Source organism: Aquila chrysaetos, chromosome 21, assembly GCF_900496995.4.
Source record: "Aquila chrysaetos chrysaetos chromosome 21, bAquChr1.4, whole genome shotgun sequence".
NCBI lineage: Eukaryota > Metazoa > Chordata > Aves > Accipitriformes > Accipitridae > Aquila > Aquila chrysaetos.
The window spans coordinates 3759862-3787819 of NC_044024.1; the positions used below are offsets into that span (position 1 = coordinate 3759862).

Below are 27958 nucleotides of genomic sequence, written 5' to 3' on the forward strand. Positions count from 1 at the left end.
TTACCATGAATAACTTTTTATTTTTATCTGTTTGCCAAAGATGAAGGACTGTTGGAAGTTTGGAATGCATTTTGGTTTTTATTATTTAGAAAACTGGGCTATGTTTTTCCAATATTCTGATATAACCAGCCAGCTTTCAAATCCAGTCTATGGTAAAAAGGGCGCAAGGGGGACAGAAAAGAGAGAGGTAGTGTTTTTAAGAAGTTTAACAACTTTGGTACTGTATCAAATTATACCTGCAAATGCTGCAATCCACTGAAACCCAACGATGCTGCGGAATTTCAGGGTACTCTACAACTGTAAGAGACAAATTCAACATCTTGGAAATTACACTGCTATTGTCTTGGTCTTGCTTTCACTGAAAAAAATGTTCGAGCACTTGCAATTTTATGTAAGAAAAGACGTGTGATTAGAAACTCTTGAGATTAAACTAAGCAGAGGCCTGGTATTTTCCTTGTGAGCGAGATCTTCGCTATCTTCGTTTGAATCTTAGGCCTTTTCTTCTTCCTCCTGTCCACGCAGTTCTCTGTCTCTGGATGCTCTGACTTATTAAACCTCTAGCAGTTACCTTGTGCTGTGTCATATTGCAGTGTTTCTAGAAGAATTCTTTTGAAGTTTGTGTGCAATTACCAGACTGTCACATCCGTGCACACAGCGGCCACGCGCTGCTGAAAGCCGTCTCGTTAGCTGCTAACCAAGAAAAGGGCCCTCTTTAGTGACTAGCCAGGAGATTACTGCGCTAACTGACTACGTGGCTCGCCTGCTCGTGATACAGATGCAGGGCTTTAAAAATAACAGTGTGGCTGATCTTAGTCTCAGTGTTATTTCTACTTCTGGTACGCAGTGGTGTTCCGAGTATGTCTGTCTCGGTAAGCACGTACACACACACATACGAGGGAGGAAGCTGAGATTTTGTGATTTACTGGAAACAAAAAGGTGGGCAAAGGTCTCCCCTGGAGCCTGTTGAGTGTGAAGGTCTGTACCTTTCTGTTCTTACAAAGGGCTGAAACATTTATTCAATAATTCAGTGTCAGTAGGCTTGAATATTTCCGAAGCAGCAACCACTATGTCACCTCCCTGTCTACTAAAACTGACAACGGTAATCCAGCATCTGCATCGTTTGTATTCAGTGAACATATTCTGGTCCTCGGCTGCTGTTACTTATTAGAAATCCTATTTAATGTACAAGTTTTTAGGTCTATGAACGTGGATGTGGAAATATTTGACAGCGTCGACTCGGTAGTCCTAAGCACAAAATAAGTGGGGAAGGAAGCCCAAACGCAGGAGGTCGAGGAGCGTGCAGCGCCGAAGGGTCGGGTGCCAGGTCCTGCCTGCTGCGGGAGCGGGGACGCGCAGGGAGGAGAGGTCGGGTACCGCTCCCCCGCAGGGAGGCTCATGAGCTCAGCCAGCGTTAGACAACATCAGAGAGTGCACATCTGCAGGGGTGGAAAAGAGGCGATATGAAAGAGCGGGGGATTAAAAGAAAGCAAACCAACTTCATTAGTACTGCTGCTCTCGGGAGCAGCATTTATTGTTCACATTTGTCCCTGAGTCTAGAGGAAACCATGCCCTGCTCATGGTGTGTTATTTTTTTTCTCTTTCACTGCTCAGTTTGGAAAATATTTACAGATAGATAAATGGAAGGGAAAAGTTTTGCTGGACAGCTAATGAAGAGGAAGAAGTCAGTTTTACCCACTGTTGTCATTCAGCTGAATGACGAGCCCAAAAACATGAGAACTGGCTGCAGGCCAGGTCTTTTTTTTTTCATGGTATTGAAGGGATTCTTTTCTCCATTTTTCGTAATTGCTGTGGTCCTCACCCCGCTAGCCGGGGCCGGGATGTAGCTCGCTTCCACAACAGTCAGCATTCCTGTTTGCTAAGAGGTTTAGGGAAAGAGATTTTTTTTTTTTTTTTTTTTGAGGGATATCATCCCCAGCAGAAGCAAACTGTTCTCTGATTTTTCTTTTTCTTTCTGCAAAATAAGACTGATTCAAACTAATTAGCCCCAGCTTTGTACATTAGATTTATTGTTACGGCATTGTATTTTCCATGTGTCGCTGCATCCAAAGCTCAGCTTGGCTCTTGATCTAACTAAAATGCTGACTGTTTACGTAGCCTAGGAAGGGTGCAGAGCTCAGCTCCTGTCCAGCACACTCACGGTATCATGTGAGACTCTCTGATTGAACCCCTCGAGTAGGAGCTGCGCAAAGCCTCCGAGAGCACGCAGGTCTGGCACGTGGCTGCCCTCTTCCCTCCTGCCGCTCTTCTCTCTGCAGAAACACAGCCACGTCTCAGCTCTACCTAACCGTTGTTTTAGCAGCACTCCCAACTCCTCCTTCATCTAAATTGGCAAAGAGGGATTTTCAGTTTATTATTTCATCTCTGCTACCCATATTCCCGGCAGCATGTAGTGCTGGGGTTTATTTTTTAAATTGCATGAATAATTTACAGTTACTGATACAACAGATTTATCCTTGTTTTCTTATTATGTAGCAGATCCCAAATTTCCTTCCTCCGATGACTTTCTCCTCCCAATTTACAGTGTGCTAAAGTTACCTGAACAATCCCAAGCTGTAGCTGTGTCGGTTAATGGCAGCTAGCCGGCTGCGTCGCTCCCCTTCCTGGACTGGATTTGCTCACCGGCATTACTGGGGTGCATTTTCTTATGCAAGTTTTTGAGGGTACACATGGAAGTTTTGTTTTAGTGTAGTTTTATGGAAATACAGCTGAATTACTAACTTAAAACAAAGATATTACAAACAAAGCCTCACAAAGGATTCAGAAAATTCAGAGATGCTGAACAGGCTGAAAAAAGGGAAGGAAAAAAAAAGTGAATAAATATGCAGGTGATAATTATTGCTTTTGGATTTGTCATTTATACACACATTAAAACCTTGAAAGAAAAAGACAAATGATGATACTGTTGCCAAAAGAGAGCGCAAGAGAGGAACGTATACCCTGGACTAACAACTCAGGGAAGACAACACCATCCTGAGGGAAAATTACAATTATTAACATAGGCTCTGGCGCACTGAGAAATTGTGAGATCTTTACTTGTCTTATACATTGTGAAGGAGAAAAAAAATCCTTTCTAAATGTCTTGCTTATTAAGCCAGTCATGCATTTCACTGTAGGTTGTAAAGCAGTATAACATGCACAAGGGGCTCATAAGCATATTTTAGTGTTAGGGAATATCATTTATACAGTTTTTATATTGTCAATATTACCCCCAGAGAATGAGATTAGGCTTTAAACTACTGTAAATCTACGCTTTTGCTCACCTTTGTATAATTTCATTTTTTAATAGAATGAAGCCCACATAAATGAATATTTGATTAAGGGATAAACCTAATAAAAGAATACATTTATTGCACACAGATTTATTCAAATCTTTGCTATATAATACAGTAAAACGCTGTAAAATGGTGTGTAGCTTGCAGTCAGCTACACTGAGGGGATGGTGAATATTCTTCAGAAAGATGAATTTGACAACATCGCATTGTCTTTCACGTATAAGTGGTAGCACAGATGCTCCTAACACTTTAATTCCTCATAGGTGGCTGCTGTATGACGTTGTTAATACCATGGAGTTAAGTTTATTGCACAGCAACAAAAAAGTATTTTAATTCCTGGAGAATAATTGAGAGCTTTATAAAAAAGGAAATATTTAACTGTGCACTTTCTGTTTACTGATCAATAATATCTCCTGGGTGGCTGCACTGTGCTTGAGCTTTGGCATTTACTTTCTCTCTTACAGGTATTCCAGATACCTCCGTTGAGCTTCCCTTGAGAAATAAAGGGAGCAGGAAGGAAAAATTGAAACCCGTTTCAAAGTTTAAAGAAGTCAGTCCCTCACCCCGCAGCACCCTTGATGACCACCTCTTACCCTAGTTTGAAAAATAATTTTTAAAATCCAATAAAAATACCAAGAATTAAAGAAACTGATATTACTGATCCTTAGTGATCCCATTTTTGACAAATCAACTCTTCCCTTGAATGCACATCCGGATTCCTCCCCTCCTCTCTGCAGACAGAGTCCATGTCACCAAAGGCAGCACCGTAAATGTGCGCGCGTTTGTGGTCTCCGTCTTACTGTCTTTGTACAAATATCAAACGTGTATCAGAAGACGGAGCCCACCCCCGGCGGCCACTTCAGTGGCAAGTTACATACCTGATTTCTGCTGACTTCCCTTGGTGTTACAGGGACTAAAGGACCGAGCGCGTCCGTAACTCCCTCGCGGTGTAGGCGGTCAGGCAAGAAGATCCCTTTGTACGCGTGGCTGCCGAGCCCAGGCCCGCGCGGGGAGGAGACGTGCGGGCCTGAGGTGCCCGGGACACGTCACGCTGTGGCAGAATTTCAGTCTTTTGGACTGCCTGTAAAGACTATTGGTATGATTTTTGGAGGGCAGGCATGCTGACCCGCGGATTCTGCCAGTGGGTATCTTTTTTAGAAGTACAACTTCTTAGTATAGGCTAGAGCAGCTACAGCCTGCCATGGGAAGAAGTCATGTGCAACTTCCTAATAGCCAAAAGGAGAAAAGCAAAAAAAAAAAATAGAACCAAACAAAACCCACAGTGTTCAATATTTGTATTTCTGCTTACGCCCTCCCCAGGCTTTAGTATTTGCCCCGCTAAGTTGAAGACAATAATTTTAATCGGCCAAAGGCCTGAAACTAATTTTAGTCACTTCTTCAGAGGTTCCCATGCTCCCAGACGTTCCTCCGGAGATGTTATGTCCCTGGCTCTTCCGATCTTTATTCTTGTTTACATCCAAAATACATACTAAATCATCTCTGTTTGGAGAGTCTGAGCCTCCTTAAAACCATGAAACATTCAATTACTAATTAGCTGTTTCCTGTTTCTAATGAAGTGAACATGTCGGATTTGGATTAAAATTCAGCTACTGCTCTCCTCTGTTTATGGTTCCAGATGTTTTTGTTTTATCTAGGAGGTTACTTTGACAGCTACTGCTAAATGATAAATCACTCATATTATAGCTGAAATGCATTTTGAAATTGAAATGTGGCAAACTTTGAGATTGCTCCAAGGATCAGTGTCAGTTAGCAGGTCAATACTTGTTCTTTCCTTATGAGCGTTCGGTATTGGCATATGTAAAACAGTAATGGGATAGATGTCAACATTATACAAAACGCTTCTCAATATTATCATTTTGCTATCATCTTCAAGATCAGTACTTGTGGGTTTAGCTGGGTGGATTCATGATTCATTGTATAATGAACAAGAATATGGATTCTTGTTAGCTTTAGTTTCTGTGGGTGTTTTAATATTTATTTTTCCTCTGGGCTTAAAGGAGTTGCTTAATGAGAAAAATCACAGTTCATAGGTACTATACCTAGGAATATTTTTATGACGGAAATAAGTGGCTTTCTACTTGCTTCCCTAAATAAAGAAAAACAATTTTTAAAAAAATGTGGCGGTTTCTGAATGAAAGAGCAGTTTTCCAAGAACAGATATTGATTTACTTCTATTACATTCTTTAATGCAATGCAATTTTGTTTTAACACACTGTTCCCTAGAAGGTTTTGTGCATGTAATAACGGTATGTTGTAAAGCTCATGCCATGTTACTCCGTCTGTCTTACGGAGGCATGCAATACAACACAGGCTGCCTTCTGGAAAAAAAAAAGGAAAATGAGTGTTCAATTAGAAAGCAAATGCAGTAAAGGAAGAAAATCCAAATGAAAGTATTTATAGCCTCTACTCAGCAGATGCTGGCTGGCAAGCACCATTGGAAAGGCGGCTGGTGGGTTTTTAGCCCAGCGGAGCGCCCCGACCTGTCCCACCGGGTTAGAAGGCGGTGAGCGCGCTGCGCCCCGCTCGTGTCTCTGCGTAACGGTCCCCTCTCGAGGGCGTCGGCATCCCGGGCCGCCGCCGGTGCACACCAGCCACGTGGTGGGTGGCTGATATCGCTTGCACCTCTGATAACTCGGCCCGAGAAAAACAAAGTCCACAAACAAATACGGAAACCCACCTAAGTTTCAGTTAATTATAAATCGTGTAACTGTGTAATTGACCTTTTTTCTTCTCCTTTTTCTTCCTCCAGAAAACAGAACATACATCAAACCTACTATTATGTACTGAAGAAAACGCCTATTGTTGAAAAATGTATAATGACCACTATTTGAAGACTATATAGTTCATGAAAAATGTCCCTTCCAACCTTTGATGCCTTCAGTACTGTGTGAAGAACAGGATTTGTAGCATGAAACTTGAAGGACAATTTCAAGCAATTTACTGTTGCTGCATCGAAAACTGCCGTATTAAGAAATATTGAGACTTTTTACAAGCTTACCATACCAAACCAAGCCTGTTGCAACAGATCATTTTTAGGTCCCCGGAGATAGAAAGGAGTTTTAGTATTTTTAAGCACATACAGGAATTATCCCCCCTTCCCTCCCCAAAAAAGAATTTTTTTTTTTTTTTCTAAGGAGGTAGCTATTACTGTATAGCAATGGCACAATGATTTTAAGCCACAAAGGTCCTCACTGGCTGTACATCATACAAGTCCAGTTTATCACTGAAACTGTTCAACATGGAGCTGTTTCGATTGTGTTTATAAATTAAGCTTTGTTTACTGAAGCAGATACTCGATATATATTACGTTTTAAAAAGAAATGTGTGTACATTTTTTAAAAGAATGATGTAAAAATTGTCCTTTCATTAGATGACCAATTCAAAAGTGTGAGCTAAACCCTAATAGCTGACGTAATATGAGGATTATAATTGATGCTTTTTTTTATGCTCAGTTCAGCTTGGCTTTTGGTCTTTTAAGATGAAAAAATGAATATGCAGTAGAGTGTTAGATAATGGAAACTTTTAAGTATGGTTTCTCTGTTGTACCATATTAAGTTAAAGTACACATTCTTTGTTAAAAATGTTCTTGCTAAAAATACAGTATTAAAAATTTTTTGTTTGACTTTGGAAATCTTTTAAGATTTTTTTTTTGACTGTGAATTCCCATAGTTACTGTACTAATGCAAAACAATATTTTGCACTATTAAAAATACTTGAACAAATTACTTAATAAAGGGGTGGGTTGGTATTAAACATTTTCCTAATTATTGTATGTTCCAAATTCTGAACTTTGCAAGTGAAACATTCCTTTCTCAAAATATGTGACTAAAAGCTGGTTTGAGTCAAGTGGAATTAAGTAATCACCTGTTAGCTCTTTACTTTCATTCATGGGTCAAAGGCACAGTGCTTATTTACTTATAAACTCATGTTTATATACGCATACTTATGTTTACACACACATATACCCTGAATGAAATCACTGTCACTTAAAAAAAACCTTTACATATATCTATGGGGATTATATTTCCTATGGTTATGTATACTACTATCTATACATGTATAGCGTTCAAAATTTCTTTTATTTTCATCACTAGATTTTTTTTCTGGTTAAGAGACTTTTGCAGACTTACAAAGTGTAGCTTCAAACTGTGCTCGGTAATACAGCAGAATAGAATAGTCTGATTTTTTTGTTCCTGAAAGAAATCTTAGCTTAACCAAGTGTCAGTTCAAGAAAACATGTTGGCCTCTGTTTACAGGTGATCAGTCTAATTATCAGAGTAGTCTTCCACTGTACAAACATGGTTTATTCCATATTATTTTTATAGCAAGCATTCTAAAAACTGCATTAATCACACTGCCACTGATCAAACAATCAAATATTGACTGATACAAAGAAACGGGAGCATTGGGAATTGTGAGTCCTTCCGCACTCTTAATAAAAGCTCATGTGTGAGTAAAACACTGCAGCACCTGAACTTAAATTCTACCTTTGACTATTTATTAATTTTAGTTGCTATTCCATTGGGAGTCTCTGAAATGAGGGTTTGACCTTATATCTAAATCTTATTTTTAAAGAGGACTTGAAACAGTCCTGCAGCATTTCTGACTGATTGACCAAACTCTGGTATTGCTCCTATGAATTGCAGATTTTGAAGAGAGCTCTTTGATGAGTTACCCCGTATCATGTGTTTTAGAAAGACTTAAAGTAATGAAATATTTCAGTCTTTGAAATGGTAGCATTTTTGCATTTTTCTTTAGTCTCCATAAAGGCTATTTTAGCACTTTTTTCCTCAATGGCTGATCTACATTTCTTAAGGCTGCATTGATACTGGCTTGATGAGCACATCATTGATTTTTAATTTGCCCTTCCCAGAATAGTTTTAAATGTCAAAGTACTGGCAAATGAGATTTAAGAAACTGATAAACTTCAGAGACTGAATCTGTCCTTAAGCCCTCACTAGGTAGCTCCTGAGAAATATGGACAACTCAAGACCCTGAGGTTTTTATGTGTCAGCTCAGCCTAAGGAGCACACTTGTAACTAACACTTTCTGTCAGAGAAGCATGTTGAAGCCAGAACAAGCAACAGGTTTGGCCAATTGCAACTGAATAGTTCATATAAAAGCACAGATATTTTTTTTTTTTCTCATTTTACTTCCTATCCTCCTCTTAGTAATATTCCAAATGACACCTTCCTGCATAGGGATCTGGCTATGGGTTACACTGACCCAAAAACGTGTACGTCATCGTTTCTGACTGCCGCAGTATGAAATGTGGGAGGGTGATGGTACAGCCGAGGAGCCGTTTCCCACCAGGCAGTCAGACCAGGCAACGCTCACCTACTGCAGCGCTGCGGTTCGGAGTACGACCTTCGCCTGCCCGACACACAGGCGGTCGGGGATTAGGGCTGACACCGCATGTGGTTTTTTCTTTTTTCCCTCCATGCGGCATAAAAAGCCTCAGTGTAGACTTTGTCTAGTTCCAGGCACTGCAACTGAGCACAAAAGGCAAGAAAATGAGGAAATTGCTTTCATGTCGTATTTTCTAGGTCTCTGCTGATCTTGTCATTCAAAGGCGAAGGAGATGGGATTGTTTACTCAGAGAAGACAAGTCTAAGGGAAGAATTAATTGTCTTTCCTACGTAAAAGCAAGCTATAAAGAGCAGGAAAGTAACCTTCCCTGTCCTCTGGGGTTCCATGTCCAGCACAGGTCAGTGCGCGCTGCTTTCAGAAAGCTGCGTAACCCCATGATCTCATTCGTGCCTGGTGGTACAGCACAGCAAACACAGGCAATGTTGAGGGTTTTTTAATTTCTCATGGACACAATTCACATTCAGCTACAGTTATCACCTTCCTTGGTCATCTGGTCTTTTAAACAGTGGAACAATCTCAGCAGGAGAGCTTTGGAGAACCCGTAGCCTCCAGCCCAGGGGTAGAGCAGGGCAGTAGGCAATTCAGCCTTCACCGCGCTCCTCCTCATTTGAGGCAGGGAGCTGAACGGCCCCAGCTGGCTACAGTTGCTGGTAGCCCAAGAGAGACATCACCTCTTTGAGGTTTTGGCTTTGGGGGTTTGGTTTTTTTCTTTTTTTCAAATAAAAATGCCTGAGAGGAGCAGGACTTTGGCTGTGCCCACGTCCTCAGCACCTCCTAAAAGTGGCGGAGCAGAGGGACACTGAAACCCCATTCTGATGCAGCGTATGGGCTGCCCGAAGCTCGGCTGGGGATGGGGGTTTGCAGGCTGGAGGGGGGGGGGACACTGTCGAGGTTGGGGGCAGCACCCGCAGCCCCTCTGCATCTGCCCCGTGACGGCTCCGCTTTCCTACAAAGCATCTCCTCGTTTGTAAATTGCCTTTGAAATGGCATTATGCCACTGAAGTTGGTGTTAGCTGGACACAAGGTGATCTTGGCTAAATGCAGGCAAGTTAATGGACGATGTATATTTCAGCAATTTTATGAATCTTGTGTAATGCAGACTGCTATCATAATAAACTCTAACAGAATCAATAGTGACCAATCTCAATTTAAAATCTGGATCTATAGTAATACACAGCGAGAACACTCTCCTTTAGAAATGCATGGCTGTGCATTAAAAGCTGAACACTGGTTTAAGTAATTGCTATCTACAAGTAAGTGGCCCATTAATATATTTATTTACAGAATATTTTTGGTAACATGACAAAATGTGGGCTAACCTGAATTGTTACGAATTTCCTTCGTGGCCTCAGCTGATCTCCACAACTGCTCCTGTGCCTGCGTGTCTGTGCGCATGTGCACAGCCTTAGCCCTAAACTACAAGCGTGGTAATTCACAGCCTCGGCCGAGGATCTGTTACCTTTGGCAGCAATACTGATATAAAGACTTCCCACTTTCCCGCTGCTTCTTCCTGCTGCGGTACCGCAGCATCCTGCCTGCGCTGCTGTTCCTTGCTGGGGTGAGGAGGGAGGGAGAGGGAAAGGAATTTACAGAGGTTTTTTTAAAGCCAGGTCATGTGCTATCATTTGTTATACACACTACGAATGTTTAGGCACTAGTAAAATCACTATTAATAAACATTTTGACTTAAGTTCTGTCTGCAAATAAGGGTGTCTTTGATGATCTGAAGCTGGGATGGAAGGGGAGAAAAAAGGGTTTTTTTTAAATGATGAATTTATAGATGAATTATGAATTACTACAGTTTTATATTTGTACATCAAAGAAATCAATTTAAATAAGTCAATTCAGTGTCCTCACAGCACAAATGCTGCAGCTTGCTCCCTTTCCATTAGACCATCATCCATTTCTGCTTCTGTTGGCCAGCTTACACTGGCAGCTTAATAGAGCATCCTTCGCGTGAATGTTGGAGTGTGGTAATCTAAGGTAGGGGAAAAAGTTCTTTTTGGAGCTCATTTTTTAAAATAAAGAAGAACTCCCATTATTCTGCGTTCCAGAGTGAAAACGTATGCACTGCTTTTTCAAAAAATGACATTGAAATGTGTCTTCACTGAGCAGTAGATCCCTTTCACCATCTATCAGTTCTTTGCTTTGGCTGCCTACAAAAGGGCTTAGTTGTGGGAAAAGGGGAAGTTTTTGCTGTCCCTAAAATGTCATTGCTCACCTTCATGCTCTCTCAAAGCTATGAGAGGTGCCGTAGCTTCTCGATTTGTATTCTGTGGCTAGCGTATCTGCCCGACTAACTGCAGACCCTTCCTCTAAGAGCAATCCAGCTCTGTGCCAACACAGCTGGGACAGCCTCTATGTTCAAGGTCATTATCTTCAAAAACAACAGTCATCTCAGATGGGTTAGGCCATATACATACCTTCTGCTCCTGGTAACAGAGCAAACGCCCAATATTCTGGAATAAATTTTGGCCGGTTGGAGGGATGGCAGAGACGAAACAGCCAGAGAAGTGGCAAGTTCATATTGAACTATACAAAATTGGCCCATCTCTAATTAATCATTGTGTGCTTCAGTCAACCAGCAGTGAGACAGATGTATGTATTTTTCACAAGAAAGTCTGAAATAAGAGAATGGGTAGAAACTTAGTCATTTGGAATTGTTAGGTGAAGACATGGTTTCATCAGAATAAAGTTTGCATCACAATTCCTTCATAATAAACATTGCAATACAATACATCTTCTATTAAGGTTATTAAGAGCGCTTTTGAAGTATACAGCCTTATGTCAACATTATGTATTAAGCAGTTGAGTGTCACAATATCACAGGCACGTACGCACGGCACTGTACCAGGGTGCAGACACCTTTTGGACTGTGCCAGCAGCTGTCCTGCTGGAGAGGCAAAGTGGTTGGGGTCATCGTACATTGACCCCCAACTCTGGAGGGTTAAGTACAGGCACGGAGTGCCTGCACAGTTCTCATTTTAGGATCTGGGCTTTGCCTGAAGCTTTAATCTTACCACCAAAAGGGCACGTGCCTAAATGAATTGTCCTGCCCTTCCAACAAAGTGGCCAAATAGAAAGGAAAAACCGTTGGCATTAAATGAAATACGATGAATTAGCTAAAAAGAGAAGAAAGAATAAGCAGGAATGAAAAATAAACTTTAATTCGCTCCAGTGCCAGTAGGATTTGGCATTTAACTTTAATCATATGTTTCGCTCTGTATCAGGAAGAAATACCTGTTTCGTGTTTCCCCTGATGATTCCTGCCATTAGCTGAAAGTCTGTTTATTCCCAGAGCTGTGCTGCCATCAGTTGATGATGCTGGGGCACTTACAGAGATGTTTTGGCAGGAAAAATGCTTTATCATTCGTAACGTTATTATGAAACATAATATTTTGCTTATAGAGCGGTCCAAAGCAATTCCATATAAATTGTTGCATTCTCTCCCTTGGTGTCAGTTGGGGGGGGTAGGCGGGGGGGAGAGGGGAACCACATAAGTAAGTAAGAAAACAGACCAAAAAAAGCTAGTAACTTAAATAACAAGGAATAAACTCCCTATTGGACTTTCTTTTAATAGTTCTATAAAACTGGTGAAGACAGAAACGGTACTCAGAGATTTTTGGTGTCAGATCGGTGCTTTGCATTTTATGTGATCATTTACACCTGTGCAAAGTAAGTATTTGATAGCATTTGACAGCTGATTTATTAGCATTTGACACCTATATTACAATGTTGAAATGACTCTACAATGTGCAAAGCAGTGGAAAAACCACTGATTCCTTTCATGGCTTTTCCCTGGTAGTTTAATACTGAGATTCCATTCCAAAGGAAAAAATGAATTCCTCACACCCCGATTGTAATTCTTTATTTCTTCTAGTATGTATTATGTTCAGCTCATACTGACTTGGAAAAAAAAAAAAAAGAGGAAAAAGAGAAAAGCAGTTGTGTTTAATTCACAGACCTGATTCATAGACGCTGGCTCTGAAACCAAATCAAAACCAGGCCACGCTCATAATACTGCAAGGAGTCACAGAAAAATGAGAAGTCTGCTATCGTGATGAGAAACACTGCAGGACTAAGACTCTTGATTTGTAACAGAGCTGGTAAGTAAATTGCATATTTTTGATAGTTAATAGTTTTTCAAATAAACAGAAATTTTCACCAAATGAAAGTTCTGTTTTCACTGAAATTATTTTTGGCTTCTTCAAAGCAAACTCTCAAGAAACTCCAAAGCCATGGTATTTCTTTTTTCACTGTTTTGAAGACAGGCAGTAACAGACTCTGTTCAGAATCTGTATAAGAAAGAAGGGGTTGATCAGTTTAATACTTTCTGGAATATGGTGGACTTCTCAGTTTTAGAATTATTGAAATAGTTGCACCCAGTGGAAAAAAAAATCAATATGTCAGCAATATCACCTGTGTGCATAAAAAGTTACTGGAGCTCTGAGTTTACAAAAAGGATAAAAGACCCTTCCCCACCCCAGGAAATCAAGCCCAATAAGAAGGATCATGAACACAGGAAAAAGATAGTCTAAATTACACTATACAATTTGTCAAGTATGCAATTATTTGAAATGCCATTGCCAATGTTATGTGTTGACAGGATGTGATATCTTAATGAAAATAATAATACTGTTTGCTCATCTGGTGCCAGCCCAATTTCAAAAAGAAAAGCCTCTCAGATCTCACACATCACAGTAGCTTTTCCAGCTAAAATAATGTGGTAGCTAGTGTAGCATGAATAAGTTAAGTATCTGTGAAGTTCATGGACTGGTGAAGAGGGAGGACCAATTTGCCAAGCTCTGAATTACTGACAGACTGAATGACCCATGTCTAGTCTTGTCACGTTACTTTACATTACACATTGTAACACAATCCAGCGGAACATAACCTGGAAAAAAATTACTTCAGCGCTAGATTGCAAGATTTTCAAGGTTAGAAGGGTTTGATTGTCACAGGGCCCACATTTTCTAGATCAATTATAGTGGCCTTTTGCTGGCACCTATTGATAAGGGGAAGAAAGCAGCTGTTAGCTTTACCATCACTCAGAATTAAACTCTCCCATATTTACCAGTGTCTGTCTTTTGGTCTACACGACTTACAAAGAAATCAAAGCTCCTAATGCTCATTGCAACTGCCCTTTTCTGTGTTCAAGACACTGGTTTTACTTACAGTTCCTCGCTCAGAGCAGCATACCTAGCCAATTTTCATGAAAGGAAAGAGGTGGTCATAAATGTAAGTTAAAGGACAACAAAATTATTTATTTTGAAACAAGAAAAAAAGCAGGTTAGGTTTACTTCCTCGGCATGACAGCTATATCTGAGGGGGAGAGAAAGAAACAACCCCAAACATTTATTTTATGTATTTTGTACCCAATAAGGGTAGCAAGGGGAAATAATTAAAAGTATCATTTGCTCAGTCTCAGGGAAGGATTGATTTCCAATGATAGTGGTTCCAGTATAGTGCACCCCGATACATAAGATTTTACTTATTTTATGGCTGTGATTTAGAAACAGAGAACTGACCAGGAGTTACTACTGATGGGATCTATCTGCTTAGGCATTTTGAAAATTGAAGAATGAAAGATAATGAAGATAACATCAGCTGCTGCAAATGGGCTCTGATTATTTTTGACTTAAGTTTTATTAGGAATTTGAACATGACATCCCTTCCTGATGAACACATCCACAGCTCATTAGCATCAATAAGAGTTAAATGGCAGAGAGAGCAGATCTTTTAGTTGTGGATGTCCGGAGTGTGACACACAGCCTTGAGTTCTGTGGCTTACTCAAACAATGGCGAGTTAATGAGGATTTACTTTGTGCGCTGTATTTCTATAAAAGTAATTTTTTAAATAGCATAATGGATTAATATTTACTTGACAGCCTTTGCATCATTTATTCCCTGGTTTCTACCTTACAGTCTTGTAAGACAAAAAGATGGAAATAAATATTTACTCACTCTTCATGCATGCAGTTTACTCCATCTGAATATATGGAACCGTAGCCAGCTCTATTCACTGTGTTGCCTTTCAGCTAGGTGCTATAAAGAAAGGAAATTAATTGTTGTTAAACTTAGGTATGTGGTAAAAAGCAAAAACAAAGTTAGTGCTGACTCCTGTCCCCATTTTACCACAAGCGCTCCCTCCCAGCCCTGTCTCCTCTGCCTATGGCGGGGGGGTGTATGTGTATATGTGTGTGTAAAAATAAGATTACCTCAAGCTCATTACTGTCCACTGACAGGGTCCTGCTGTAAAAACTTTTGATGAATAGTCAGCATCTAATTCCTGAGTAATAAAAAAAACCTAAGTTGCTTGCAATCATTATTCCAAATGGAAAAATTAATTGTAAATAACTGGAAGTCAATTAAGGCTGGGTTCTGCCGGGTAATGCAAATCTTTTATAGTTTTGTTTCAGTTAACTGCCTCATTAATGATTTATAGATGTGTATACAGCTGTGGGAACCATAGCATTATCTAATGCACTCAGAGAATAATTACATATGAAAAGAACTACGCAGCTCAAGGGAAAAACTCAGAAATTACTTACTGCCTTAACTTCAACCATATTAAGACGCAAAGTATTTAGAAACCGACTGTGATGTTTTATCATATTCTCGAGGTTTTATATTCTCTTTAAAAAGGGAAAAAATAATCCTTTCTAAAAAATATTTGTATATGTCAGTATTACACAGTACACAAAAATTAAGATGTCTCAAACTGAGAATGTAAGGCATTTATTTATTATTTAAAAGCCTAAGTTATAAAACATTCCCATTCCCTTTGTGCATCTGCTATACAGGAAAAGAAGACACTTCTACAGTTAAACAATTCATGGGCATATGCATATATCTCCCTGATTTACATAGAGCTAGAAGGAATTTTGGAAAGACTTCAGGAGTCATTTTCCTTATATACAAATACATCGGTATTTGTTCTTTGGTGACACCATTGTTTGAAGTTTGAGGGATTTTTTTGTAAAGTATTCTTTTCACTCCTGAAACTTATTTCACTTCTGATAAGGCAGCAAACCTAAAGTTTGCACAATTTGCTACTTCTTATTTCTTATAAATTCTAATCCAGTGATAAACTGCTGTTGGACATTTGGAAGCGCCACAGAGGATCCTTTGCTTGTAAGCCTGATTTTCTTATTACTTAGAGCTGAGGAGGTCAAGGTCTTTCTCACCAAAATCAGGCATTTGACACCCAGAACCTTCCCTGAAATTTTGAATACAGTTGGCTCTGTAACACTGTGGATCCTCAGTCCAAAGCTTCTGGCATTGCTATGAGCAGATTTTCTGTTGCATGTCTGTGGGAACATGCCAGAAAAGCAGCGCGATCTCACCCTCCGTGCTCTGCCTCTCAAAAGCATCCTTCATCTTCAGGCCTGAAGGAAATCACCATCCCGTGCTTTTGTCCATAAAGTGACTGCAGGAAAATAAGGGTGATTGTGGTCAGCTGCCGTTGGTTTGATCTGTTTCTGGCTCCCACTTTGTCTACGGCCTCGTTGCTTTTATGTTCCTTTGAGTTTCCCAGCTCCATATCTAGCCTGCCTTTCACCCCGTCCCTCAATGAGTCTGGCTCTTCGTGGGTATTTCTCCCAGTGGTGCTGGCAATCAAGTTTCCTCATGCCTTGCTACCACTCTAAAGCATCCTCGCAGCCACCTCTTTCCACATTACTGACAGAGCACAGCTCCCAGAAGTTTCTTCTTCTTGCTCCTCCTTCGCCACATTCTTCAGGACTCTGCTCCCAACTCTTTCCTCTGGCCCAATGATCTTGATTTGTTCGCTCAATCAGATGTGATGCGGTCTGCCAGTGCTCCTTCTTACATGTTGCGTGATTTAGGGCAAGTACCTTTTTTTGCCTTATATTTGGTAATATTAAAATCCTGGACCAGTTATCTATTTGAACTATACATGGCCAGAGGGAGACAAATGAAATTATTTTTCATTTTGTCTACAGATGCTTAGACTTTTACATAAAACCTACAACTAACCTGTATCACTTACTTGTTTCACAAATAATGTCAGCGTGTTTCACCAGCTGGGAAAAAAAGAAATCAGCCTGCCATCCTTTTGGGGGGAGGTGGGGTGGGGAAAGCACACCAGAAACTCATTCCATGGTTTCACAGCAGCACTAAAACACAAACGCTGCTTGGCCACCAGACTGCTGCTTCTAGCCAACTGGGCTGTAGGATTAAATGGAGCACAGGAATGTTCGGTATCCCACTTGCTGTTTTAAAGAGCTTGTTCCATATAGAGGGATGCTCAGATGAAAATTCACAAGTTTTGTCTCTGCAGAAAATCTGTGGCATCTTTTGCATGCCTTTTAAAGAAAGGTTTACACGTTTATAATTATGCTTATATGTTTCTTATATGTTTCTGCTATCACTGAAGAAAATTAATTATTATAGATTTTATTGACTCATAGAATAAGTCAGGTTGATGAGGTCTCAGGAGGTCACCTATTCCTAACTCCTGCTCAAACTTATGCATCTACATCAGTGACCATGTGTGCAATGAAAATGAAGTCAAAAGCATGGGAATAATTTATTTGGAGATTTCATTGCCAGAAAATAAAATAGAAATAGACAATTGAAATTGTCATAAAATATTTGTAACTAACTCTGCAGTTGTGTCTTACTTGGTAATGAAACATTACATTAATCTACAAGAACAAATTAATGACTGCAAATCAAGTATCATTTAGCATTAGAAAAACCTACTTTTAATTCTAAGCTTCTGAAGTTGCACTGAATAATCTGCATAAGCAACAGCTAAATAAATCAAGACTCTGCAATCTGGAAAAGAAATGACCGAGCATTCATGAGACAGAGGTCCATATAATCATTAATGCCACAAAGCAAATGAGAAGAGAATGACTATTCAGCATTTAATACAAAAAATGAGGGCTATCAAATTAAAGTATCAGGTATCAGGGTAAAGCAATAGAAGGAAGCAGTCCTTTCTGTCAGACCTCAGCTAGAGAGCTATTGCTGTGGTGTTAGCTTACATCTGATCAAAGAGTGATTCCACAAATTCAGGCAAGACAAAAAAACCCCAAACCCAAAAGCTGTCGAGGGTGATTAAGCACACAGATACAGCTTTTGGCTTAAGACATCCTCATTGACGTCCTCATGGATTTCTAGGCACAGAAGTGTAGAGCCTTGATGGATACTTGAGCCTACTCTTCCCTTGGCGTATTCCTGGGGAGAGCATGGGCTCAACGCCCTTTGGTTTGACACAGTATGGCCATTCTTATTTTCTGCTATCTCTATTTGTACATATTATCTCAGTGCAACTACCACAGCTCTTTCCATTAAGTCTTCCTCAACAGTAGCCAGTAATCTTTATGGCACTTCTTAATTGCTCTTGGAAAATACAGTAAGGGAAAAAAATGAGGTAACATATTTGGCAAAACATCTTCTAATTAGCAAAATTGTTTAGTAACTGCTCTTGTTTAACTATAGTTTATCACACATTGCAGTGTGAATTGAAAAGAGTTGAAGACATTTTTAATTCTGGTTTTAATATACTTCATAATCAAAAGGGTAAAATAAAGGTACATCACTATGATTTAATGTATGGTGGAAGACAGGCAGAAAAGCTTTCCAGTCCATATCTGCCAGCTATTAACCATGCGTCTGTCAGATCTGAGTGTTTCATAAAGATTCTCGCTCAGAGACAAAAAAAGGCATGCAGATCAAATTTGCATCTTAGATCTTTTGCCCCTTAGAGAAAAACAGGAACACTGAATTATAAACTGGAAGTAATGTTTTATTGTGAATTCCCTTACCATCCGAAATTTAACTTAGAGTTGTGATTGCTATGCACAGTAACTCTGCCATTCTTTTTCTTTATGCTGTCCCATGCTCAGATTCTGTAGATCAGATGATATAAGAATAAACTAGAAGCCACAAACATTGTAGTGGCACAGGGAACATGGGAGGAATGGAAGAGACACGAGACCTCATGGGACTCCCCGTCCCACCTAGTTGGCCAACAGAAGACACACAGTTCACGAGATGACAAACTCATTCCTTTCGCAGGCACAGCTCACTTTCTCATCTGTTTTTTTCCTAATCTCATAAGTTCTCATAACTGAAAAATCACGGCCAAGTAAGCATTTATTTTGTTTCCACCCTACATTCTTCATTTGAAAGATCTGTAAATCAGACATGAAAGTCACTCACTCCAGGTTGAAGTCAGATGTTACAAAGGTTCAAGCTGGGAAAACAACAAAATAAATTCTGATCTATTATATTTACTAACATTCCAATTATGCCTTTCCATTTTATACAATTCTGGGGGAAGGCAGGGGGAAATGACACATATTTATCAATGTGGTATTATACTTTATTCTGCCTATATGCCTTTGGCAGTAACTTCAGAAGATGAATGCCAAACATAACCAGCTAATAACTCAAGGGCTATTATTCTGAGTTACAGACACCCTGAAGGGGAGCAGCCTCAGTGATCGTTTCTCCTCCTGGATCAGATTTTTGAAGTGTTCCAGTTGGATCAGTGTTTGCACAAGAAATGCTCCCCCTTAATTCTCTTGACTTCTGCTGGCTCTACCGTCCTTCCCGTGGGGTACAGAGAATACAACAAATGCAAGTAGTGAAGACTACTTGGATGGTTTGCAAAAATCCAAGCGGAGGATGAAAATTCAGAGGAGGCAGTACTCTTACTGAAACAGTTGCTGTACAGTAGCTATAATTTCCAGAAACAGGTGAAATTTAAAGTTTAGCCTTTTCACAGTTCTGTTATTGTTCATGTGGAAGTCTAAAAAACCAGTTGCATTTCTGGTCTGCAATTTCAAAGTATAAAAACTTTGCAGGAAGAAACTAGCTATGAATAAACTGTAAGTGAATTCAAGAAAGTTGACAAATACTATTAGGACTGATGTATGCAGGCACTGGCAAAGAACAAAGAAACGGCATGAAGATGGGCAGCTGGAGGAGCAAAGAAAATGTGTAGAGAAAAGAAGGAAAATGATGTGTTACAAAGTGGATATGGTTCATGACACAGTTACACCAAGCAGAGCTGGAAAATTTTAAAGCAGTGCTTAAAGTTCAGCCTTCCCTTGCTGTATGCCGATGCCTGCTTTGTGCTTGCAGCACTCTTTTTGGAAATCCATGCAGATTATCTCCTTTTAGAATCACTACCGCCTGGATGTTGGGATGCAGCCAGTCTGACAGCCAGCGACAAATTAAGACAATAAACAAACATTAGCTAAAAAAAAAAAATAAACCCAACTCTATTAAAATGCAAACATTTGTTTAAAAGTTATTATAGTAAGAGGCAGATACAGGAAACCAAAACATACTACATCTTATAGCTACTCCTAACTGCTTTTTAAAAAATATTTACACAATTCTAACTGGAGAAAACTGTGGGAAATCAGGCTGTGAAAACCATGTACTGAAGCATATCTTTCCTGTGGTATATGTGAGAATTAAGACTGAGTCAGCTGACATATAGTTTAATATTGCTGCAGATTAAAATTAGCAGTGAATAAGACATATTTACTGTAAACTAATAGATGAATTGTTTACCATTTCCATTGGAACATTTTTCTCACATTAATATGCATTCATACACAGGTGAAAAAATATTTTGTGAACTGTAAATGTGATTAGCCCTTTAAATTACGTTTGGTGCGGTTTTTAAATTGACTATGGGTGCACGCGTACATGTGCACGTGTGTGCCACATTTCTCGTCATCATTGCACGGTTTGCCACTAGAATTTCATAAGCTCAAAGCAATACTGGGAAATTCATAAGCACTGTGACCTCACTTGAAGAGCACCTAAAAATGCACTTGCTTTTATTATTTGGCTATATACAATATAACCTTACATGTGATAGCTAATTTTGAAAACAATATACGCAATTTCATGTTTCTATGGATGGTGAAAAAAGTGCTATTTTTGTCCTTAGAGCTGTTACTCTCTCTCAACATAATAATACAGAAACCAGCAGCAGAGAGACAACACTAATAATGTGTACTTTAACCATAATAATTCCACAGTCCTTACTTATGCTATAAAGGTGATGCATATAGATTTTATAGTTGTACTGGTATAAAAAATACTGGTATAGTCTAAGATTTTAAATGCATCAAGCTATAAAGCTATAACAGAAAGTACCAGGATAAAAAAGATAATTTGGGGCAGCTGGGAAGACTTTGATGCTATTAATTGTAAAAAAAAATCAGTAAATCCAAGCTTTAATGGCAATTCTTTTCATATGGGCTCTAAAAGCATCTGAAATGTCGCAACTGACAACTTTTCACAGTGAAGAATCATAGACTGGTTTGGGTTGGAAGGGACCTTAAAGATCATCCAGTTCCGACCCCCCTGCCATGGGCAGGGACACCTTCCACCAGACCAGGTTGCTCCAAGCCCCATCCAGCCTGGCCTTGAACACTGCCAGGGATGGGGCAGCCACAACTTCTCTGGGCAACCTGTTCCAGTGCCTCACCACCCTCACCGTAAACAACTTTCTCCTAATATCTAACCTAAATGTACCCTCTTTCAGTTTAAAACCATTACCCCTTGTCCTATCACTACATGCCCTGGTAAAAAGTTCCTCCCCATCTTTCCTGTAGGTGCCCTTTAGGTACTGGCAGGCTGCTATAAGGTTTCCCCAGAGCCTTCTCTTCTCCAGGCTCAACAACCTCAACTCTTCCAGCCTGTCCTCATAGGAGAGGTGCTCCAGCCCTCTGATCATCTTCATGGCCCTCCCCTGGACCCGCTCAAGCAGGTCCATGTCTTTCTTACGTTGGGAGCCCCAGAGCTGAACACAGTACTGCAGGTGGGGTCTCATGAAAGCAGAATAGAGGGGGAGAATCACCTCCCTCGACCTGCTAGCCAAGCTTCTTTTGATGCAGCTGAGGATGCGATGAGCTCTCTGGGCTGCAAGCACACTTTGCTGGCTGATTTTCAGTTTTTCATCCACCGATAGCCCCAAGTCCTTCTCTGCAGGGCTGCTCTCCATCCACTCATCGCCCAGCCTGTATTCGTGCTTGGGATTGCTCTGACCCACGTGCAGGACCTTGCGCTTGGCCTTGTTGAACTTCATGAGGTTCGCACGGGCCCATCTCTCAAGCCTGTCCAGGTCCCTCTGGTGTGGGATTCACCCACACATAATGTCTAATTTTAAACTTCAGTTTGAAAGCTAGGTGCTTCACTAGTTGGCATGGCACTGCTAATATTCTTTGTAAAGCTGGACTAGGTTGATCACCTTAGAAAACTATTATTTCTACATACAAAACATGTATTTTAAATGCTCTACAAACTATAATCCATCTGAGCACTGAAGTATGTACAATGAAGAAGCCTGTGGGTCTATCCAAAACAAAAGCATAAGCATATGTATAAGCCCGTGTTGTATTAGAACCTACATTTTTGGGGAAGTAACGAAGCACAGATATATAAAAATGTGTGAACATACAAAAGCTCTAGGAAATGGCAAGATGCAACAGGAAAACCAAAAATGAACAGTGGGCAGACTGCGTAAATATACAGCCCATGTTTAGAATGGCATGACAGCTAAAAGTTTTTCTGGACTGGGAGGCAATGAAGTCAAATAAGGGGACCACAAACTTCACAGTGAAGATGGAGAACAACACTCACTTAAATAGATTTTTTCAAGCCCTTTGGGTTTTATTTTCAGTGAAAGGCATTTGAGGTGCAGTGCCCAGAGTGAGAACGCCTGTTGGTGTCCCCATGCCCCGAAAATCCTCAGCACTTGTAATGAGATGATGACAATAGTCAGCGATAGCAAGCAATGACAGAAGTGCAGAATCCAAACCACTGTCATTTTAGTGTTTCATTGGTAATATTTCACTGAGTTAGGGCATATTTTTTTTGTCCTACAGGCTATAGACAGGGCATACACACATCCATTTATGGAATGGGAAAGGTGAAGCTTGTGTGGGATCTTCTGGGTTCTGCTGAGGCAAAACACTACAGGGGCTCAAGTGCTAAAGCATGACTGTATCTATAGTCAAGCATTCAAAAGAGGAATGCTTACCCGGCTATATCTGTCAGCCTTCCAGGGCCCAGAGACTAGATGAAAAAAATGGATAAAGATATTTTTAAAAAATCCCCTGGGACCATCTCCCGTATTTAATAAGGAAAAGCACCTTCTGTGCAGCCAATAAAAGTTGAGTCTCTCATGAAGATTTATACCATATTACACACTGAAATTCAATGTACAACGATACCCTTGTGTATGCAGTTGTCAGAATAATAATCTTTGTCTGTCTGATCAACTTATATTTTATGCCAACAACACAGCATTTAATATTACACAGTTTCAGAGGAAGAAAATATATTTATTCATGCAACAACTTGCCCAGTAGCTTAAACAGACAAAGTGAAAAAAAAATAGCTTGGAGTTTTTACATTAACTTATGATCCACGATACAGATTTCTATACAATTTTCGCAATTTTATGCAGCAATATAAACTATGATTCTTAATCTAGTTTGTGGAACTGTCTCAGTATTTTATACTGTCATGAGGAATAATACAGTTGGATATGACTGCTGAAGTTTGCTTTTGGCATTCTCCTGAAATGAGGAGACTAAAAATACAAATGGTAATCAACAGCTTTTTTCTATAGTCTGCATTACCATATTCTATGCTGTATTCTTAGGCTTTGTGTCTCAAAATATATATCAAGAAACACTTATAGAGGAGATATACATGGACTCCCCCCAACCAAAGTACTCCTTGTCAGAAATCAGTATCTCTTCAGCAGAGAAAGTCTACCCACAATATAGGACTTCTTCCAAATGATGTAATGCTCTGCCAGATGACAAAACTTAAGCAATATAGAAAAGCTCTGTTGTATGTAGATCCATTAAATCTATTCTTCTAGCAGCCTGTGCAGAAAACTGACAGACTTTGAATGATTTATTGTTACCTTTTTAAAGGCATCTACTTTTTACCTTATATTAATTTTTCTTTATATAACAATACCTGACAAAAAAGAAACCAGGGGACACCCCCCCCCCCCCCCCCCCCCCCCCCAAACAAGCTAATGAAAAGATTGTATGTAGGATTGGGAAGAGAAATAAAAGAGGATGGTTAGAAACGTGTCTGTACCAAGGTGCACACTCATAAAACAAAACTGCACCCTCATAAAAGAAAGGCATACTACAATCTTTTAACCATAGTACTTAAACTTCACTTAAAGTTAAGCTTACTATTGCAGAGGAAAAGGCAAATTCTTGTGACAATGTAATAAAGTGGATAGATTTCTTCACGGATGGTGGGCTTATCAAAACCTTCAAATCCTCTGGTCAGGCTGCATGCCTTTAGGGAAGCATTGCCTGATAATCCATTGTTGACTATTATTGAAACTTTTCCAAAATTATTTATTTGTTGCATCAAGACACAATTGAAGTTACTGCTTGCTCCATAACAGGATGCGATATCAGTGCCTAAACAAAGTGACTGATTCCAACATACACACATGCACGTGCGCACACACTCACACAGATTATTTTTACATAGGAAGGAGTTACTGAAATTCATTAGCTAAGGATTGGCTGTAGCTCCAACGCATGGCAGACTCAGACATTTCTTTTGCAACTGAAAAGAGGAAACAGCCATCTACTGTCATGTTAATTATTGTAACCTTCTTATTTAGTTTTATGCAGACTTGTTTATGTGTAAGAATTCATACACCAAGTCCATTTATATGAAATAAAATACACATTTAAATATGGAAATAGATACCACATGACAGAAATGTGTATGAGAAAAACACACCTACACTACAGGAGTAGAAAAAAGCTAAAGGAGGACACAGATTAAGTCCTGCTTTGTGATTTATAGGAATTTGTTTGCACAGAACACATTTGGAGTGCTTTGATCAGATTAACTTTTCTATACAAAAGCAAACCAATGCTTGGAGCCTACATTATATTGTCCCATGGGAAAAAAAAAAAGTGAGTAACAAATGAGCTGGCCCCCAAAATAACTCCGACGTTCACGGATTGATAGGCTGAAATTGTTCCAGAGAGGTGAGAAAGAGCAAAGGAAAATCACAGCATCAGAAAACAGAAATGCCTAAAAGCATAAGAGAGATCTTGCACAAGGCCAGCTTAACAAAGATCAGAGAAGTTATGCTGATTTACACCAGCTGAGGAGCTGGCCAGTATCTTTATGTTCTTGAAGCTCAGACTTTAGAAATATATTCAGTGAGTCATAGTCACTGTCTGAGAATTAGAAACGTAGATTGTCTTCGGAGTCCAAAAATAGATGTGATCTATTTTTGTTGGCAAAGGAAAAAAATAGCTCCCTCCTTCCTCCACCAGAAATCTTCAAACCAGATCCACATGATACAAATGGAACACTTTTAACCTGGAGAGGTTTTATCTGTAACCCAGTCAAATGTACCTTTAAAATCTCTAAATACTGAATAACACACCAGATTAACTACTGTTACAATAGGATTATGACCTATAGTATTGTATACACACAGGATTTGAATTTAAAATAAAAGACTGTAATTCTAATAAAAATAATAAATTCTTCATTGAAGAACATATGTCACTATTCAACAGCTATCATTACTTAAATATGCTTTTGTTTAGTGGCAGCTTAGTTACACGGATGATCTTAAAAAAATGCAGATTTTTTTTTCTGTTTAAAATGTATTCTACACATTTTAATGATCTATTTAAAAGATTTCGTACATTCCTGTTAGATTCCAAATATATACTGTGTAGTACACTGTGACACAAATATCTACATGCTGCAAATGCATTGCACATGAACATTTGTGCTTGTCTAACCAGGAACATTAAATTGAGCTACACAGATATGTGTCATGTATTCCCCTTGGATGGTTCAAGCATGCTGCAGCTACAGTAAAATATCACCTGCCACTATTGCTCCATGCTCCCAGTCCTACTCCTATGGAAGTGGAATGCTTCATATTTAATAAACATAATCAGTGTTTGCTATAGATAGGGAAGAGCCTCAACAAAGCAAGCTTGACGTTTGTTTGTATCTAGACATAGGCTTTTGGGTTCACATTATTTGTATTTATTAGCCTGTTAAATATATTTGTCATATATTTGAGGATGGTGAATCTCACAACAGTCAAATTTTGCAGCTGGTGGAAAAGAAAATTCCCTTATACATCTAATACAGCCACATCTGGGGTTAAAATAGTGCAAATAAAGTTTTCCTGAGAGACTCCTTTATCCACTGGGAAAAATTTGGAAGATACCAAAGCATACCTTAAATATTCCAGCATTTCAGACCTCATACAGGGTCTCCTTTTATGATTTAATAGATTTCACCTATTTTTCTTCTCATAAAACAGTTTGCTTATCCTAGCAGTATATACTGAAAAACTAGTTATATAAAATACATAGATTTTATATTTAATGCAAAATGAAATAGGTAAAACCAGCTACTTAAAATATTTTTGCAGGGCTTTTTTTTTGCTATAAACCAAAACAGGTATCCCTGTTTCCTATTAATCTTTCTTGATGTATTCTATTCAGGGTGGCCAGCAAACTGATAAGATCTTTCCTTCAGATTTCAAAATTACTGAATCTGGAAATAGTTCTCATTTATCTCATGCACTGCTGAGAAAACAATCTCAAATCGTTGGTTCTACTGATGAAACTTCCTTAGCAACACAAGGGCTCCAGAATTATTTTTCAAACCTTGTCAATGCTTCCTGTGAGGTTTCCGTCACTGTCAACATTGAGCACTTCGCAGATGAGGGGGAAAAAAAGCCCAACCCAGCAAGCTGTGATAAATTAATAGAGGGTGAATTAATAGACTAAATGGAATTAATAGAAGCAGTGATAAATCTAATAGGGAAATTCCATAACAATAGTCCAGTGAATAACATTTCAGATTTACCAAGTCTTTTATCATTTAGATGAGAATCTACAGGGAAGTGACTATGTCCCAACGGTGTTAAAAAAAGCAGGAAAGCTGAGCCCTTGCACCTGCGCCTTTCTCTGCAGCGTAACACACCGCAGCAGGGGCTCTGCTTGCGGACTGCACCCCGGGGGACGGCGCAGGAGGACCCTCGCGCGCCTTTTACTTTTGAAGCCTTGGCGTTAGACCGGGCGTCCAGGCAGTGGCTCCTCTCCCGAGCAGGAGCTCCCAGAGCAGCGGAGAAGTCTGCTCTGCGGAATCCTAGAGACCGGTCCCTCTGCCTTGCTGGCACTTTCAGACAGGACTTTTCAGCCATATTCTCTCATGGTATATTATATTTAGGCCACGGTTTAAACCTTTACCATATTCAGTTTATATTGATTAGGTCTCAAGAGTGCAGCTAGTCCCTTGAAGCTAGATTTCAGTATTTGCTGCTCGAGTCTGTAAAGTGTCAGCAGTGCAGGGATTTGGCTTTTAATGTAATTGGAATAGACTAGTTTAAAGCTTTATTTCAGGTACCTCCAGTCTCAGGTTGGAGAGTGCTTTCCACTGTGAAGATTTTTTCTTTCCCTGACACAAACGTTCACCCTAGTTCTCAAATTCACCAGTACTCATCTGACACTTCACAAGTTGCCAAATGTCTACTCAAACACTACAAAGCCCAATTTCTGCTGAGTTCTAAACTGTTAGAGGATAGCTGAAAATTAGCAGTAGCATGTCTATCTAGGGCTGAGCAAAAGACACTGAACATTAACACTTTACTGACTGCTAAAAACTGGCTGAGAAGTGTGCTAGGTACCTCCTGCAGTGGTGCTCTTTGCTCTCCTGTGTCCTGAGAAGCAGTCACTGATGCCAGGATCATGCTAGGCAACAGGGAACACTGCTCCTGTCCTAACACTTTAAGAAATACCTGGAGGCAAAGGAAAGGCATCCTCTGTCAGCCGGAGCTTCCTGTGACCAGCAGGTTGGATTTCATGGCAGAGTGAAGGCTGAAGGCAGCTCAGGCTTCTACTTCCAAAGCGCCTGCTGAGAGTGCCTTCCTCTGCTGTCCTGAGCTGTGTCCCTTGCTGCAGAGGTACAGCTGGGATAGCTCAGCTTTGTCAGCAAACTGCCCTGACTTCTCCCCCCACCCCCCCACAAATTCCTCAGCGTTTTTTTAAAGCTAGTTTGATTCATTATCTGTTTTACAGAGTGACTGTCACACACAACTATGTTGCACAAACTAAAGTGGATACGTGCCGTATGCATGAAGTGGCCAGGAAGGAAAGTAAATCACTGCTGATACTGTATATGACAAACCACAATATTCTTAAACTATTTGCCTTCAACTTTAGATCTTCAGCTACTCC

The 27958-nt window shown here is 39.8% G+C and overlaps 1 protein-coding gene and 1 long non-coding RNA gene across 5 annotated transcripts in view; one reads left to right on the plus strand and one right to left on the minus strand.

Moving 5' to 3' along the window:
- DACH2 (dachshund family transcription factor 2) overlaps window positions 1-6936 on the plus strand; it is a 314332-nt gene extending 307396 nt beyond the window's left edge. For 2 of the 4 annotated variants that reach the window (XM_029996617.2, XM_029996618.2), the window contains exon 12: window positions 3758-6209. In XM_029996617.2, coding sequence (XP_029852477.1) covers window positions 3758-3891 — 134 coding nt within the window. In that variant the 3' untranslated portion in view covers window positions 3892-6209. Of the gene's footprint in view, window positions 1-3757 lie in introns of all 4 variants that reach the window. The other 2 variants (XM_029996619.2, XM_029996620.2) reach the window with 1 other exon arrangement.
- On the minus strand, window positions 1-27676 carry LOC115333551. The gene is made up of 8 exons (XR_003920841.1): window positions 27409-27676; window positions 22726-22760; window positions 14649-14729; window positions 11108-11305; window positions 8652-8806; window positions 4172-4519; window positions 2557-2805; window positions 1-2270 (listed from the first exon to the last, which is right to left on the minus strand). It is a non-coding gene; the product is annotated as an uncharacterized LOC115333551 (long non-coding RNA).
- Window positions 27677-27958: the final 282 nt, after the last annotated feature.